Genomic DNA, 16,479 nt, shown 5'->3' on the forward strand with positions numbered 1-16,479 from the left:
CTGCAATTTTTTTTTATGGGACTTGGCATCGCATCTTGCGACTGCAGTCTCTAGCCACCGCTAATAGCTCAACGCTTTTCCGTTGCTGTAATGATACCGTAGTGCTTACAAAGTCTGGCTATTGCCGCTACTCTCTCCCGGGCATTCCCTAGAGTTCCAGGATTTATCGCTTGTACTAGCCATCGTCTTCTTTGTTAACTCCGAGACAGCCAACTTAAGCCACAAGGACAGTCTTCCAACTGTGGGATTGTTTCTGCATTCTGGTTGCGGCACATTTATCAACCGTGGGCCATTAGTGTATTCTATTTTTTGTCCAGCTTGTTCTGATGACGTGCGCTTTCTTTGATTCAAGAGTTCAGTGCCAGTTCTCGAAACATGTTTGTTTAACCCCGTGTATGGAAACCCTTGTCTGCTCTTTGACCATGTCGTTGCTCATTGAGGTGCCCAGCATTTGGCAGTTCATGCACGATTACCGGTACCTTTACCTCAAAGGTTGTGATCTCACATCAGGAGATCATTGCTGGCTGTGCCAGCTGAAAACACTCACCAAAGGTTAGTGTTCTTATTTTTTTTTTCTAGCTACTGCTGTTTATATGGAATACATGAAATATAGGATGAGGATCTTGTGAAGCATAGTTGGCGGGTCCCTAGTGTTAACCCTGGTTGGTGTTAAAAAGAAATGATGAAACAAGAAATGTGTACATAATCAGCATGTTGGTATTTGCCAGAATTTTCTAATAAAGTGCATGATATGTTTGCCCATTACGTCACGCTTTCCCGCCTGAATTGCCTTTCGCCTACGTCCATTCATGGAAACTGCAGTCGCGAGCATGTTTCGTCAGAATGCAAGTGTTGACGTACTCCGTAAGTATGCGTAAGCTTTATACGGCCGTCGGTCATGTTGCGCATATGGGATCTCGATCGGCTTGTTCACGCTAAATCCCGAAAAGGAGTTAGTATCGGCTGAGAAATGCGATTCGGAGCCGACTAGATCGCGATTGAGAACGGCCGTGCGACACCGCGGTATTTATATACAAGCGCGCCCGGGACGTAAAACAACGGCGTGAAATGTTTTGACTGGAGATTGGGTTAGAGATGCGATGGCGCCTTTCAAAGCGCGATTCTTCGCTCCACGCCCAAGGATGTGGCCGTTTGTGCGAAAAATCGATACTGCAACAATGAGAAGCGCGCCGTTCGCGTGTCGTATTCGACTGAAGCTAGACCGCAGTTTCTTTCAGTCCAGCGCATTTTTATTCGCCAGGAAGAATCTGCTTTGCATAGGTACCGAACTAAAAAAAAAAAGGCATAGGTATGCAGACACACCAGCCCACGATCTGCCGTGCGGCATGCCGGTATGAAGCCTTGTTATGCCTGTGTAATTGCCGGTCGAACGTGTAGTAAAAAAAATGTGTAGAACAACGACGTCAGTTCGTCGGAATGCGTTCCTGCGTAATTTGGCCGTTGGTTGGGGAGGGACCCCACCAGCAAGAGCGGCTCGAAGACGCGCAGCGAACCAAATAAATAAATTTGCGCCGGGCCCGGCTCCGAAAAATTGGGGTGGCCGCCGCCTTTCGGCGCGTCTGCTACGGGTCTACTCGAACCAATAACTGCGCATCCTTGCATCCCAGCCGGCAGGATTGCGCCTCGCCTAAAAACAACCATGACGGCCCGCAGAATTTGGGCCGTCCGCGAGGTGGGACACGAGTTCCGACACTTCGACGTTGTTTTTATAAACGTCCAGGTTCCCAAACCCCGCGAAGAAGCGGCGTAGCTTTCTTGTATAATTTTTTCGCTCGTACCGGCCGCCCGGCGCAAAAATTTTGCGCGTCCGCGAGCGATGCTTGGCGCGTCGTTCCGTCCCAGCATGCAGTGCGCACCGCGCACTGCGCATGCGCTGTCGCGCGCTACGCCCGTATTTCGCTTCGGAGTCAACTCCCTTGTGTCCGCTGACGGCCGGCTCCCGGCAAGGCGCATCGCTCACGGTTGATATTTTTTTGTTTATTCCCTCAGCTCGTTCGACGCTAAAGGCACGCCGAAAAAGAGCACATCTCCTGCAGCACAGGTGGAATCAGACTGTTATTTTTCCAACATGTCCGGAATGCCGAAGCACAAGGAGATAGTGCTCGACACGATCGACCAACTGCGAAAGCGCAAAGCGCGGCCGGACTTCGAGCGCATTTGTCACATGCTCTACCGGCGGCACGGCCTGAGCAAAGCGGAGGTTCAAGAGGAGCTCGACCTGCTCGTAGACGCCGAGGCGGTCATCAAAGTAGACTACAAGGGCAACACGAGCTACCGCAACGCCGCGAAATGGGTTCGTTTCAACAAGTCCCTCTCCTCGGACACCGGCGCGGCCGCGGCCGCAGCCGCGACTGCGGTCGCCGTAGGTTGCGGCGGCCCGCAGGCGACCACGTTTAAGGTGAGCCGCGCGATCGGTGACGCCGTTCGGGACCTGTGGTTCGCGGGCAGGAAGCACGGCACGGCGGTGGACGCCGGCGTGTCGGCCGCCGAACTGGACGCCTACTTGCAATCGAGAGACTTCAAGTGCACCAAAGGAGCGCTCGAACTGGGCATCGACAAGGAACTGGCGTCCGGTCGGCTCGTGCGCCTGCCCAGCGGCAAATTCGCGCCGAGCGAAGCGGAGAAGCAGCGGGCCGCCAAACTCGCGGCGTCGCCCCCCAAAGCCCCGCCGCGCGTCGTCAAGCCGTTGTTGCAGCAGTCGTGCGAAGGCGTCCCGTCGATCGGCGGTGCGGCAACGTGCTCGGCTCCCGCGAACAGCAACGGAACGAACGGCTTGGTCGTCGTGCGTGCACCAACTTCGCCGATGGACAGGCCGTCGACCGCATCAACGGCATTGCTCTCCTCCCCACCGAACGCCAAGCGAGCCAGGCCCCTGAGCAAGCGCAAGGTAACGTCAAAAATACGTTTTCTCACATTTGTTTTCACCACCCTCATTTATTCTAATGCGTGTTTGTTTTTCCTCCGGTAGCCTTTACTAACAGCCATGACGCATACGATGTGTTATCAAACGTTCTTTCAATTTTTTTTTTCCTACGCCTGAAGCCATGTGCTGGGTGCGGGATAACGGCGGAGTTCCTGTTGAGGTGTCTCACCTGGTACCCGCCGCCGCTCAGCTGTTTTTCTTTTTTTTTTTTTGCGTTTGAGATGATGAAGTTTACTGGCCTTCGTGGGAAAAGTTTTTGTGATCGACACCGCCCCACAAACAAAAAGGACAAGTTGCGGCGGACCAACATGGACCCATAAACATGCGCGAAAGCGATCGACTAGCCGTATTGGCTTTTATTTTTTATTTTTTTCGTTGGCGCTCTTATCTCGCGCGCCTATGCTCTTCTCTGTCGCTGCGGGCGCCGTAGTGCGTTTTATTTTTGGTGGTGGTGAGATGGAGGCACCACTCCGGTCGTTCTTCCCCGAATGCGCGCCCGACTTGCAAACCCCGGTCATCGGCGTACCATGATATAATTGCTAGCCCATCTTTCCGCACTAGCGCGTGCACCACCTGCAGGTGTTCTCCATAGCGCTTGGTGGTCGGACGCTACGTATGTCGCCCATGTTTGCCCCGCGTTGCAAGGTCTGGCTTTATTGCGCAATGTACGAAACGAGGACGTCCTGTTTGTTGTTGTCCCCCATTTCTGTTCGGACGCGTGACAAGCGTGTCATTAGCGTCACCGCTAATCGGGCGCACGCGTAATATTGAGTGTTTATTCTCTGCTGCGCTTTCGTGAATGGCGCGTATGATGCTAAATCTCCTCCGGCGACTCCAGCCAAGAGGGATCGATGAGTCATACATCCATAATCGCTATCTGTATCTCACAGTGACAACAGTAATCAAGAGTTTGTGACATTGAGCGTCTCTTGTCACGTACTGCCTGTTTTGTCAGCGAAGGTCGCGTGTTTAAATTACTTGAAATTGTCCGAGTATGAAAGCGAACTTTCATTTGTTTAGCTTGCCCGTAGTGATCGTGCATCTTAATCCTGTACTGAAATTTGGCCGCTGCTCTACGCCTTGGTAAGCATCAAAAGCTTCAGCGAAGTGCGGCTGCAATTCACGGTGATGTATTAAGCGCGCTCCAATTTGTTTGTGTTTTTTATAACTACATTTATTTTTTGCTGCTTCCTCGCACTGCAACGCGAGAGAACACAATTCCACGCATATTTGTTTTTTTTTTTTTTCTAAAAATTTCCGCCATACGACAAAGCGGCGCCTTGCTGTGAAGACACCCCCCCAGGGCAGGGAGGAAATCGTGTACCCCACGCGGGGTTTTTCGTAAGTGGCAGCTTCTGCGCTGTTCGCAGGCATTGAGGGACAAGTGGTAAGAATAAAAAAAAAGCGCGATGCGACTCTCATCTCGGAGCCACACAAACAGCATTCCCAATGAGTCCTGGCGCGCAGCCATCGGTGTACCAACAAGAGATATAGGTGCGTCACAAGAGCCACGTTGGCCATGTTTTTTTCGGTGGCGCGCTGCTCCGCGCTCGATGTCACGCGCTGGAAGCTCGCCCTCCCTCCAAATTAGCGTGGAGCGCTGCATTGTCTCGCTGAGTTCTTTTGCGTCCTTCCGTTCGCTCTTTTCCATCGCACCGCGGGCTCCTGGGACAGTCGCCCCCCGGATTTATCGGCGATAGTGCGTTCTCAGTGTCACCCTCCTCCCTTTTGCTGATAGCCCGAAGGGTTCCTCTGTCGCGAGAATCGTTGTGTGCGCGTCGGCCTCGCTAATGCATGCCGCTCGCGTGGGCGGCGATAAAGTCGCTTTTCTCAACCTGCATCTCCCGAGGTTTCTCTTATTGTCTGCGTGCAAGTTTAGCACCAACTTGCGGAAATACGGTACGGTACCGCGCTGCTCCCTCTTTCTCAGTGTTTGGGTGCTTGCACCCCAACACCACGAATTTTATTATTTTTTTTCAAAAATTATCACGGCGAGATTGTTCGACGGAGGGTTTTGTGCGTTTATGCTTACGTAGTATTGTTGATAAGGAACCTGTTGTTAGGGGGCAAGCGCTGTCACAGAATGTGGGATTGGCTTCGGTACAATGACATAGAAAGGATCACTGTATTTCCGAGCACTGTAATACTGTATTTCCGTAAGGAGCTGCTGCAATACTCTACAGACTATCGTCGATTCTCTATACGTGCTTTAGTGACCAGACGAAAAAACTAGCAGACGACATTTTTTTTTCCTCGCGGCGGCCATATTGCCCTCGGTTCCGATCGCTCTTTTATATTTTTTTCCCTTCGTACCGCGGGTCTCTCGTTACGACTCCTCCGCTTGCTCTGCGTGTCCGGACGCGCGCCGGCGCGCGAGTTGCGCTCTCTCACGCGCGCGCGCGCGCACCGTCGAGAGACGAGCGCCTGTGACGTCACCGGACTGGCGTGACGTCATGGGAGCAGCGGAGCCTGCTACCTGGGACCGCGCTGCGCGGGCGGCCGATGGGGGACGGCGGTGGTTTTGTTCGTTTTTTGCGTGATTTGTTCGGGTGTTTTCGTTTAATCCTCGTACGACGGGGAAGCTCGGGAGATGCCGCGCGCGTCTGTCCCGACCGTGCATCAATAATATTGCTCCTGTGCCCCGGGAACCGGCCTGTGGCCTCAAGCGTGTAGCAACGCCTTCTACTCGGGTTAGCTAAGCACCAGGCGCGCCGCTAGATGGAAGTCGTGGGTTGCTTAAAATGCCGGCGCGTTGCCGCCATTTGCTCCGCGCTTCACCCCCCGGACGGAGAAACCGCTTGCCGAGGTTTCAAACGCTTCTCGGTCTGGGACGTCGCAGCGCTAGCGCCGGCTGGTCGGAGCTTGGCGCGACTGCCGCCGCCATCGCGGGCGTTTGTTTATGCATTGTTTATGCGCTTCATCTCGCGCTATGAATGTTCTCCTTGCGTAGGATGGAGGTGCGGCATTAATTTGCGAGCATTAAGTTCACGTTCGTTTGTTTCAGTGCGGTTACGGAAAGAGCCCTCAAAACGGTTTGCGTCTGCATCTAGCTTTACTCGCCGCAGATTGGAAACTTGGGGCTGAACGGCTTCTCGAAAAAAAAAAAATTAAGGTGCCGTTATATTGCCAGTTCAATTTAGATTCTACAATTGAATACACAAAAGCATATGTTCACACTATAAAATTAACTAGGCATTAGAAAAAAAAATCGTTGAATGCTCTGTATATGCGAAACTCTAGCAATCTCAATATAAGATGTTTGTTGAATGCGCTGTACTTATCTCTAGTAATCTAAATTTATGATGTTTGGAAAATAACTCTCAAGAGGACACACTCAATCACCCCCTCCCCTCCCAGCGTGAGGACAAGGGCGGGTGGGGGGTCAGCCCTTCTCCCGTGACTTACACCAACGAATGCCGGTCATTCCGCATCCCTCATCAGCGTTACACCATTACAGGGCTTGCTTGTTGGCTGTATTGGCGAAGTTCGTCAGATATCGTGCACTTTCAGGGTGCTCACTTAAGTTCTGCGGCTCATGTGTTGAGGCTGCTATTTATTACAGTAGACACACATTTCGCCGTTGCCTCGCCCGACTTCCAGGGTCTGGATGCCACTTTTGAGTCTCCCCTCGCGAAATATGTCGGCTGAAGAAAAGGACGCTGCATTGTTTGTCTGTGCGGGAGCTTATATGTAATGGGACTGAGATCGAATTAACGCAGTGTTACTGTTATAACAGCGGCTAGCCTCCATTGGCCGACTTCAGTCAACGCTTACTATCACTTCTTAGCAATCAACACCAGCATCCTATTTGAAAGCCTTTTTTTTTCATTATTGTCTAATTTGCCTCGTAAAAGCTTCGGCTAGTTGGTACTTAGTGTCTCGTGTGTTGACTTGATACTCGGTTTGTGTTGCGTCCTCCAATTATTTGCAGTTTTTTTTTTCGCTGTCATTGTCTTGTTGGTGTTTTGGTTAATACTTCGTAAACAGCTGGCACAATGCACGGCGAGGGATCGGGCCATGAAACGGGCGGTGCCTTGTGTAAATAAGTGAATTTTTGACTATTATCAATATGTTTAGGAATAGATAGCTTTTGAAATAAATCATTAGCTTCATTAAGCAAAAGAAAATATAGCAAACCGGTATCGTTGAAAAATAAGCTGAATTCAGTTAACCACGGGCTGTTATGACCGTCACCATTATTGAAGTCTTTCGGCCTTTGTGAACTGGACGAAAATATTTCGACGCGTTCCAAGCAAAGATGCGCCGTCAAGACGGGTTGATTTCCTGTCAGCAAAACGTGAACAAGGGGTCCAGGACTGGTTCGCACAAAGAAAACCCACCAGCCAAGAAAGGTCATTGCGAGTTCGACTCTAGGCAAGGCTTTCGAGGCAAACAAGGAGGCAGCTGGACCATCTTCGAGGTCACCGTGGATCTGGAGAGACCGGAACCAGCGTGGTATTTGCAGTGGGCTGAAAGCTAAAACCCAAACCGGTTGTGTCTGCACCTTGCGAGGAGAAGCGAAGCCCCGGAAATTTGCAGCTACACCGCACCTTCTAGCAAACGACGAGGGATAGAATGTTTGGCTGAAGGAAATGAAAAAGGCACTATCTGTGGCAGCTCTGGCGGGAGCCCGCCTCAACGACGAGGGTTTAGTCGACCACTCCTCCTTTCCCCTTTCTCCACAGGATCGGCTGAATAGAGTGGCATCTTTTGAGAATAAGCTGGTGGCCCACTACATAGTCCTACCCGAACGCAGCCAGGCAAATTTGGCACGTTTACCGGGAGCCGGTTTTTCGAACCTCACCCAGCTGGCAGAAGAGTTCTGGAAACCAAGGTCATCTAAGATCATCAGACGTGCGTGAAATCTTGGAGACGTGTTGTTGTTGAGTGATTCTAGAAGGAAGAAGAATGCACCTAATTTCTGTCATCCCCTTGGGCGACATGGCGCAGTGCCTTGTGGGGGAAGAGGGAAGAAGAGTAAAAGAGGACAGATAGGGTGGTGGAGAGGTGTATGTAAGATGTCAAGGCCATGGCTGGAGCAGCAAACAAGGCAGCTGCAGGGGCAGGGTCGGCAGGTCTCTGCTCAACTGTAGGCAGCTATTCCCGTTTCCTCCAGGAACGCTACCAGGCTCCGGAGCGCTGGCAGGTGTGGACGGGACGGGTAGAGCAGGTGTTCCAACGCGGTGGCAGGTAGGCGCTGCCTGCGATAGGCTGTGGTGACTCTCGAATGTTCCTGTGCCAGGCCAGGGCCGGCACAGAGGAGGTGTTCGAGGGTCTCAGGATTCCCACATCGACCGCAAGCGGGAGATGCACAGCATCCCTTGGCGTGGCGGCGAGAAGCAGTCCAAACGCAGCCAGTCCTCAGGCGCGGCACGGTCCCGTCTAGTGAGGCCCGTTTCGGGCAACAGCTTGGGGTCTCGTCCATTGGCTACCCTGGGGTCTGCATGTACCGTTAGGAGGAGCCGCTTGATGCGCGCCTTGGTGAAGTCCTGGCCGCGACGGCCTGGGTGAAGAAGGTGCCAGGCTCATGTGCAGCCTTGGTAAGCGTGCCCCCCTTTTCGTTGCCGGATGTGCCACGTGGGACGGTAGCCAGTGGAAGGAGACGGACGCCCCAGAAGCAGACGCGTGCGAAACGTCGGTGCTGTGCGTTTGTGACCATATTTGGGCATCGTGTAGACTGTGCCCTCTCCACGTACATTGTGTGGTGTCTTTCTCCGCCTTCGTGGGTGGGGCACCTACACCTTCGAGTGCCGTATTGGCTTAAGCCGCGAACAATGCGCCCAGGGTTGGCATCGCGGCGCTATATAAGCGGATGACTTTTGTATAATTGAAGTTCTAAAGTTAATCAGTTCTCTTGTTCAGTTCTCGACTTCTACTTGATCACCTCTTTTCGAATTCTCAGTTACTAACCATGTAAATAAATTGTTGTCATTCTTACGAGCGCCTCATTTGACTTGTTCGACGATGGGTCATAGGACGGGGGCCCGCTAGCAAACTGAGACCCGCGGGACCCAGAGTCGCAAAAGGGCGTAGCCAAGGGGGCGGTTGGTTGAAGTTCAAGCCCCCCCCCCCCCCACCTTTGGAAATGTTTCAATTTCGCTTGCGTACATGCAAATACAGACGTGCAAACGCGCGCACGAACATACATAAAGTATGGTTGTACGTTTCCCGAAAACAATTCCTGGCTACGTACCTGCAGATAACCTTCACATTCGATTTGTTTTATGTCATGTAAGAAATAACTTACGGCATTGTGAACGTTCCTGTGGCTAAATCCCAGTATCGTAGCGCCAAAGGAAAAAAAAAACCACCGGAAATGATAAATTTAGTCCTATCCTTCGTAGTAATTCGTCTGGATGTATTTTCTTTTTATTGGTAAATAACATGCATGTTAAAACTAAACGATTACGATATTCACTGTCGTTGCCATGTAGGCATTAAGGTGTCCGCACCAGACCAGAAGCCCCGCCGTGGTGGTCTAGTGGCTAAGGTACTCGGCTGCTGACCCGCTGGTCGCGGGATCGAATCCCGGCTGCGGCGGTTGCATTTCTGGTGGAGGCGGAAGTGTTGTAGGCCCGCGTGCTCAGATTCGGGTGCACGTTAAAGAACCCCAGGTGGTCGAAATTTCCGGAGCCCTCCACGACGGCGTCTCTCATAATCATATCGTAATTTTGGGACGTTAAACCCCACTAATCAATCAATCGCCAGACCAGAACCTTGCCGGGTAATGGGGGGGGGGGGGGGATTCGGTATTGTATCCTAGTCATTATTTCTGCCCTTCTGGTGGAGTTTACATCGAAAGAGATCGCAACGTGGGTCGTGTGGGCCGTAGTCTGCCGCCGCCGGTGTCTGTGACCACTATCACGCTAAATAATAAACAAAAAACTTACTAAATAGAAAACACCAAGGACCATGAACACTCTGGAACTTGAATCCGGGTCCCCTGCGTGCCATCGCAGTATTCTGCCGAGCCACTGCTTAAAACTCCGTTGCAAGCCAGCCTTAGACAGGCTTCATGTCTGGTAAAGGAGTCTCATATTGTGAATCATAAAGCGTTCTTGAACAGCAAAAGGAACAACGAGGCGTCGCACATTCGAATGGTTGTATAACGAGTGGGTCGTCGAATGCTCTAACACATTACAAATTCTTCAGGGATAATTCTTCTTCATCGTCGTCAGCCGAAGCTTAAAAAAAACTGCAGAAAGTTTTTTTTTTTTTGCTAGTGTCTAGCGGGTACCACGATTCTCCGAAGAATGACGAACGATGGCGTAGTGAATGTCTGGCCAATCCCCCCACACAGTATGAGCCGCAAGAGAAGGTGAACACAAACAACAAAGTTGTCTGCGTAATAAAAAAAAAAATGGCAGTGGCTTAGCTCAGCTATGCCGGGATATACGTAGCGCTAGCAAAGGTTCAGCTGAATATTCTTAGCTTTACAGATATCATGCTTAAAGCTGTTCCAATGACACACACACGGTATACGTATTATGTGGCACATGTATATTTATTTTGCCGGACAACTACTTCGGGATCCGATGAGTTAAGCTTCTCAGCTCATCTGCACCGTTGAGCAGCATTTGCACTCTCCTTCTCCGTGGCTATACCACAGTGGCAAACGCCAGTCAGAGGCGCTATCAAGCGGCTCCGGCGCAGTGTCAGATGGCGACTGCACAGGGAAGGCGCGCGCGTCGGCGTCCATATGTCTACCAAGGCTGTGACGGCACTCCTCTGGAAAGCGCACACCGGCGGCGGTGAGTCGCGCGCGGCAGAGTGCGAGGGAGGTGCCGGCTCCGGTGCGTGACACCACTGATCGTCTGCGCAGCGCATCGAATTGCGCGCACACCGGCGGCGGAGTATCATAGCGCATGCGCGGACCAGTGCGACGCGAAATTGGCTCAGCGAGGCCAGTGTAGCTAATGCTACAAAAGTTACGATGATTTGCGGCGTATAGTGGGTACCCTGCAAATGGGCTCGCAGCAGCGACCCGATTCGTGTAAAAAAAAAAAAAAAACTGAAAGGCCGCTCTCCCAGCTTTCGCTGTGACAATGCTGCGCGTTCCGTTCAGGCCGGGCGTTTTTTTTTTTCTTTTACGATAATTGCTTAAGATGAGCAAACTGATGTTGACAAAATAGGCTTAACAAAGTTATCCGACGTGGCAAACATTTCAAATTGCAACGCTGAGACATGTCGCCAACGTCGGAAATATAGAAATTATGGTACCAGCGTGCCACCTTCACTTTTATCGATTACGTTGTTGTAATATACAATTTAAACTACTTGATTGACATCATACAGTATGCACTAAGTGGTGGACGCACGCACGAGGGACAGGATATTGCTATCGCGTTAAACTCTTTTAAAGGTGAAGCGTAAGGGTCCCTCAATAATAAAATAATAATAATAATAATAGATAATGAGCAATTATTGTTTTTATATTATTATTATTATTTCTGTCGGGCATTGAAAAAGAGATTGATGTAAAAATATACGAAAAAAGCTAAAGCGGTTGCTTGGGCATGTTGGTACGACACATTGGAGGGAAACCGCGCGGAAAACGAGAGACCACGCAAATGACGTTACCTCAGCACCTCACGTGCCACCTCGTGTGTGTCCTTCTTTATTATACCTGCATGTCTCTGTTTCCCTCCAACAGAACGAATAAAGCATTACAGAGTCGTCCGCGTCTCTATATTCGCAATTCGCGTCGGCTTCTACAGGGCGAACGTTAACCGCGAATTCAGTGCTTCCACGAACGCTGTACTACCCTTTTTTTTTTGTTGTTGTGTATGTGCGCGCATGTGTGTCCGACAGTTTCCTCCTTTCACCGAGCGCCAACCAATTACTGCGGGTCCTCGGGGTCTGCGGCCGCCCACTTGGAAGCGTAATCCGATTTCGCGGGTCGTGCGACGGTTTTGTCTTTGATCCCGATGCTGTGGCGACGACGTCGAGGAATTAACGGTAAGCAGTGTTTGTGCGTTAGCATGCACCGCGGTAACTCGGAAACGTGTGTCCGATGTGCTCGTTTCGCGCCGGAGCTGTTGTGCCCGAGGTCTTTACCGTGTGCCGTAGATATATAAAATAATCACCGCTATACGGACAGAAACCTCTCTGAATCCCGTATACACGCGAGCGATACATTCAAGCTATGCACGTCTGCTAGAGCCACACTTCAACACATGTTGTGAGGGGTTGTCCAATATATCGAGATCATCATGGCGGTCTTTCCGGAAGATCTGCGTGCGCGGTGGTCGGCCGCACTGCAAAGCTCGGAACTTCGGACCAACTTTGGGCCGTCCAGCGAGCCATGGAGACAGCGCGGGAAGAACAGCAGCGCCAAGCGGTCGTCTATAGGCGGCCCCAGGCCCGGGCCTTCCATTCGCCGGATGTTAAATAAAATTGTTTCGTCATGAATCGGCATGCGCTATCTTCGTCCTAAAATAATAGTCGAGCGCAGTAAAAGGTCCTCCCCGCTGGCCCTTAGCAAGGTCCTCCCCGCTAACCCTGAGCAAGGTCCTCCCCGCTAACCCTTACGCCGCGACCTACGCGCGAGCGTGTCTCGCACTTGTGGCTCGCGTTGCATGCACACCCGCCCATCGCGCTGGTCTGAGAAGGAGCTTCGCGTTCCGTTCTCGACCAGAAAACCTGCTTAGAGGGAGACGCCCCTTGCTACCAGCCACGTAGGCTTTCAAAGCGTGTTGATGGCTACTACCTGCAGGACCACAAGAAGAACCAACATCGATGCAAACCGAAGTGAACGCCGTGACGCCCACGGAGAAATCGGCACGGACGTATGGTGTCAACGGGGGCAAAACAACAGGAAAGGAGCATATAGAATGGCTGCAAGTCGGACGCAAAGAAAAACGAGCGCCGAACCGGATTCAAGCATCCAACAAGAAGCCCGAGACAGAGCCCGTTCCCACGCGAAAAAGCTTCGAAGCAACGCAACTTGAAGATGCCCCTTTTTCCTACAGACGACTTTAAAATCGTCTACAGGCCACAAGCCGGACTCGACTTATCGAAATGGAGTCTAACATCAATTACGCACGCTATCGGACGATCAAGCGGTCTCGCACAACAAGATTTCTACGACAACGTTCGAGTTCAAGTGCAGAGCGTTGAAAACACTATCATTGCTAGTACCGCCGACACAGAACGCGCAACCAACCTGAGAAGCATTGCTACCATCCGGTTAGGCGGCACTTTCTTCAGTGTGAACCCCCACGTGAGACATCCCGACGATGTATACAGAGGTGTCATCTGCGGGCTTCTCCCAGAAACCAGCAGTGCCGTAATTGTAGCTGGCCTCAGAGTCTACTCACGATACACGGTCCTTGGCGCTCGCATGCTTGGTGAGTCTTCCACCGCCGTCATCACTCTCGATAGCCCACACGTCCCGTACTACATCGCCTACCAAAGTGGATACTACCGCTGCAAACCCTATCGAAAGTCTGTACAGTTCTGTCGCAAATGCGGTGCCATTGGGCACCGACAAGACATCTGTCCCAGACCCAGAGAAGACTTCTGTTACAAGTGCGGACAAGACGCAGTCACCACTGATCAAGAATGTATTCCCAACTGCAATATATGCGAACAGCCCCATGAAACCGCCGGCAAGGAATGCAAGAAGAAGCTGCGACCAAACCCACCACCTTACCAAGTCAGACAACAAACACTCGAGAAGGCGAAAGCCCGAGAGAATGGTTGTAGTTCCCGCAGTGAAGACTTCACCGAGCTTGACAAGCCATCTCCTAGACCCAGCGGCACATTGCACGATAAGCGCGGCCGAAGCAAGTCTAGGTCCATACTGTGAGCGCGCTTCATGTCTCGCACAAGATCCCGCTCACTCTCCGCACAACGCCTCAGCTATGCTGATGCTACTCGCGTAGATTCGACTTCACAGAACAACAAGAACACTCCAGATTGCTCATCTACTGAATCCACCGTGCATTCAAGAACTTGGAAAAAAAAATGGCTGTGGCTTAGCTCAGCTATGCCAGGATATACGTAGCGTTAGCAAAGGTTCAGCTAATTATTCTTAGCTTTCCAGAGTGTCTAGGATTAGCTTGATTATCATGCTTACTGCTGCTGCAACGACACACACACGGCATACGTATTATGTGGCACATGTATATTTCCTGCTCAACGTCCAGGTAGCTTCTCTATTGCCACAAAGACGGCTCGGTGGTCAGTGAGGTAACACGCTGCCGTCTCTATGGCCCCAACACGGTATTTAAAATTGTCTGTCTTTCTGTGATAGCATAGCAGCGCCCGCGCTGGCGCCAATATGTCTGTCAAGGCCTTGACGTCTCTCCTTTGGAAAGCTTTCCTGAATGTCTAGAATTAGCTTGATTATCATGCTTACAGCTGTTCCAATGACACACACACGGTATACGTATTATGTTGCACATGTATATTTATTTTGCCGGGCAACCACTTCGGGATCCGATGAGTTAAGCTTCTCCACTCTACTGCACCGTTGAGCAGCATTTGCACTCTCCTTCTCCATGGCTATACCACAGTAGCAAACGCCAGTCAGAGGCGCTATCAAGCGGCTCCAGCGCAGTGTCGGCGACTGCACAGGGAAGGCGCGCGCGTCGGCGTCCATATGTCTACCAAGGTTATGACGGTACTCCTCTGGAAAGCGCACACCGGCGGCGGCGAGTCGCGCGCGGCCGAGTTCGAGGGAGGTGCCGGCTCCGGTGTGTGACACCACGATCGTCTGCGCAGCGCATCGAATTGCGCGCACACCGGCGGCGGCGGCGGGGTATCATTGCGTATGTGCAGACCAGTGCCATGCGAAATTGGCTCAGCGAGGCCAGTGTAGCTAACGCTACAAAATGGTTTCGAATCAGCAAAAAGCTCTGCAAAGCCAGCGTGAACAGCTCCAGAAACAAGGTGCAGTTGTCGATAAGCTCGTAAAGCTATGCCAAGAACAAGAAAAGATCATAGAGAAGCAGAATGCAAGCATAGAGAGGCTCACTCGACTATTCGAAGAACAGCATCAAGCTAAACAACTAGCCACGAAACTCACCACACCAGATATTGAAGCTGTCATGAAGGCCAAAGTACTCTTCATTATAGAAACAAAAGTCGCCGCCCTTGTCGACTCGCAGCTCACGGCGACAGTAGAGCCACAACGCACATCAGCAGTCGAGTCGACGCTCGAAGCACTCGTCCTGGTGAAGTTGGAGCCCATCTCCGCCCCAAATTGGTGACACGTTCACGACGCTCAGCCGTAGGATGGACACTCACTCACACAGCCCAAATCAACGATCTCAAGTCGCAGCTAACCAACTTCGTGGTTCATGTCAAGAACAACTGCATTAGTCACGCGGAACTTGAAGACTGTCATGGCAGAAAAAAAAACCACGCCCAAAGAGAGAAAAAGTTTCTCACTCCTCTCCCGATGGCGAGCAGGTAAACGTACCAGATATCCACGAAGATGGCAGTCTCTAAGAATAGGATTTCTACTCCGCAACCAACTTTTCGCATTTGGCAGTGGAACTGTCGATCATACAGACCCCGGCTGGCTAATCTACAAGAATTTATAAAAATAAATCGATTCGACCTCATCGCTCTACAAGAGAACAATACGGAAAAAGTGCGGCTCGCAGGATACAACACCGTTGCTCTGACCTCAAGAACTGCCATTCTACTTAAGAAAACTGTTGCGGCCTAAGTGCCAAGATAGAAGTACATTTGAACACTCCTTCGTGGAAGTCATACCGGAACGAAAATCGCAACAAAGCCTTTACGTCACTAACGTGTACAGCCCACCGTGAGATCAGCTCAGGGACTACGATTACTTAGTCCGCGAACTCAGAAAACGCACAAAAGGTCACCGGCTAGTGGTCGCAGGGGACTTCAATGCGCCCCACACAGCTTGGGGCTATATGCCATCACCACCAAGAAAGGCGTGAGAGTCCACGACTCCGCTCAGCAGCACGGCCTCACATTGTTGAATGATCCGCTCCTGCCCACGAGAGTGGGAAACAGCGTCTCGAGAGATATCACGCCCGACCTCACCTTTACACGAGGTGTCAAGAAGGTTGGATGGACCTGTCTCCCCGAGACGCTTGGCAGCGATCATCACATAATTCAACTCGAAATCGAATATGACCAGTGACCTACAAAAACAGGCACAGCAAGAATGACAGATTGGAACGCCTTCAGAAACGAGCTCGATGGTGACAACGCAATTGCGGACATAGACGCCTGCCTCAACAAGTTTTTGGATACCGCCAAACGGTGCACCAAAGTAATGCAGCTTAACGAAGACAATCCCGCAGTAGATTCCCACTTACTCCACATCTGGGAGGCCAGACGAGCCTTGCTGAATAGATGGAAGAGGCAAAAATTGAACAAGAAACTCGGGAAAAGAATTTCCTGACAGAGGAGGCGCAACAGTATGCCGAACACCTAGCGAGACACAACCGGCGCGGCTTCTGCGATAAGCTCCAGGGTACGCTCAGCACCAAGAAGACGTGGCACCTGCTGCGGACTCTCCTCGGTGACCGCCCCACCAAGACGCAGCA

At 51.5% G+C, this 16,479-nt stretch overlaps 1 protein-coding gene across 1 annotated transcript in view; it reads left to right on the top strand.

Annotated features, from left to right (window-relative positions):
* The first annotated feature begins 1,947 nt into the window (after positions 1-1,947).
* LOC119181397 (histone acetyltransferase KAT6B-like) overlaps positions 1,948-16,479 on the top strand; it is a 33,520-nt gene continuing 18,988 nt past the window's right edge. The window contains exon 1 of the mRNA XM_075875610.1: positions 1,948-2,908. Within this exon, the coding sequence (XP_075731725.1) occupies positions 2,090-2,908 (819 nt within the window). The 5' untranslated portion in view covers positions 1,948-2,089. The remainder of the gene's footprint in view (positions 2,909-16,479) is intronic.

Source organism: Rhipicephalus microplus, chromosome 10 (assembly GCF_043290135.1).
Source record: "Rhipicephalus microplus isolate Deutch F79 chromosome 10, USDA_Rmic, whole genome shotgun sequence".
Taxonomy (NCBI): Eukaryota; Metazoa; Arthropoda; class Arachnida; order Ixodida; family Ixodidae; genus Rhipicephalus; species Rhipicephalus microplus.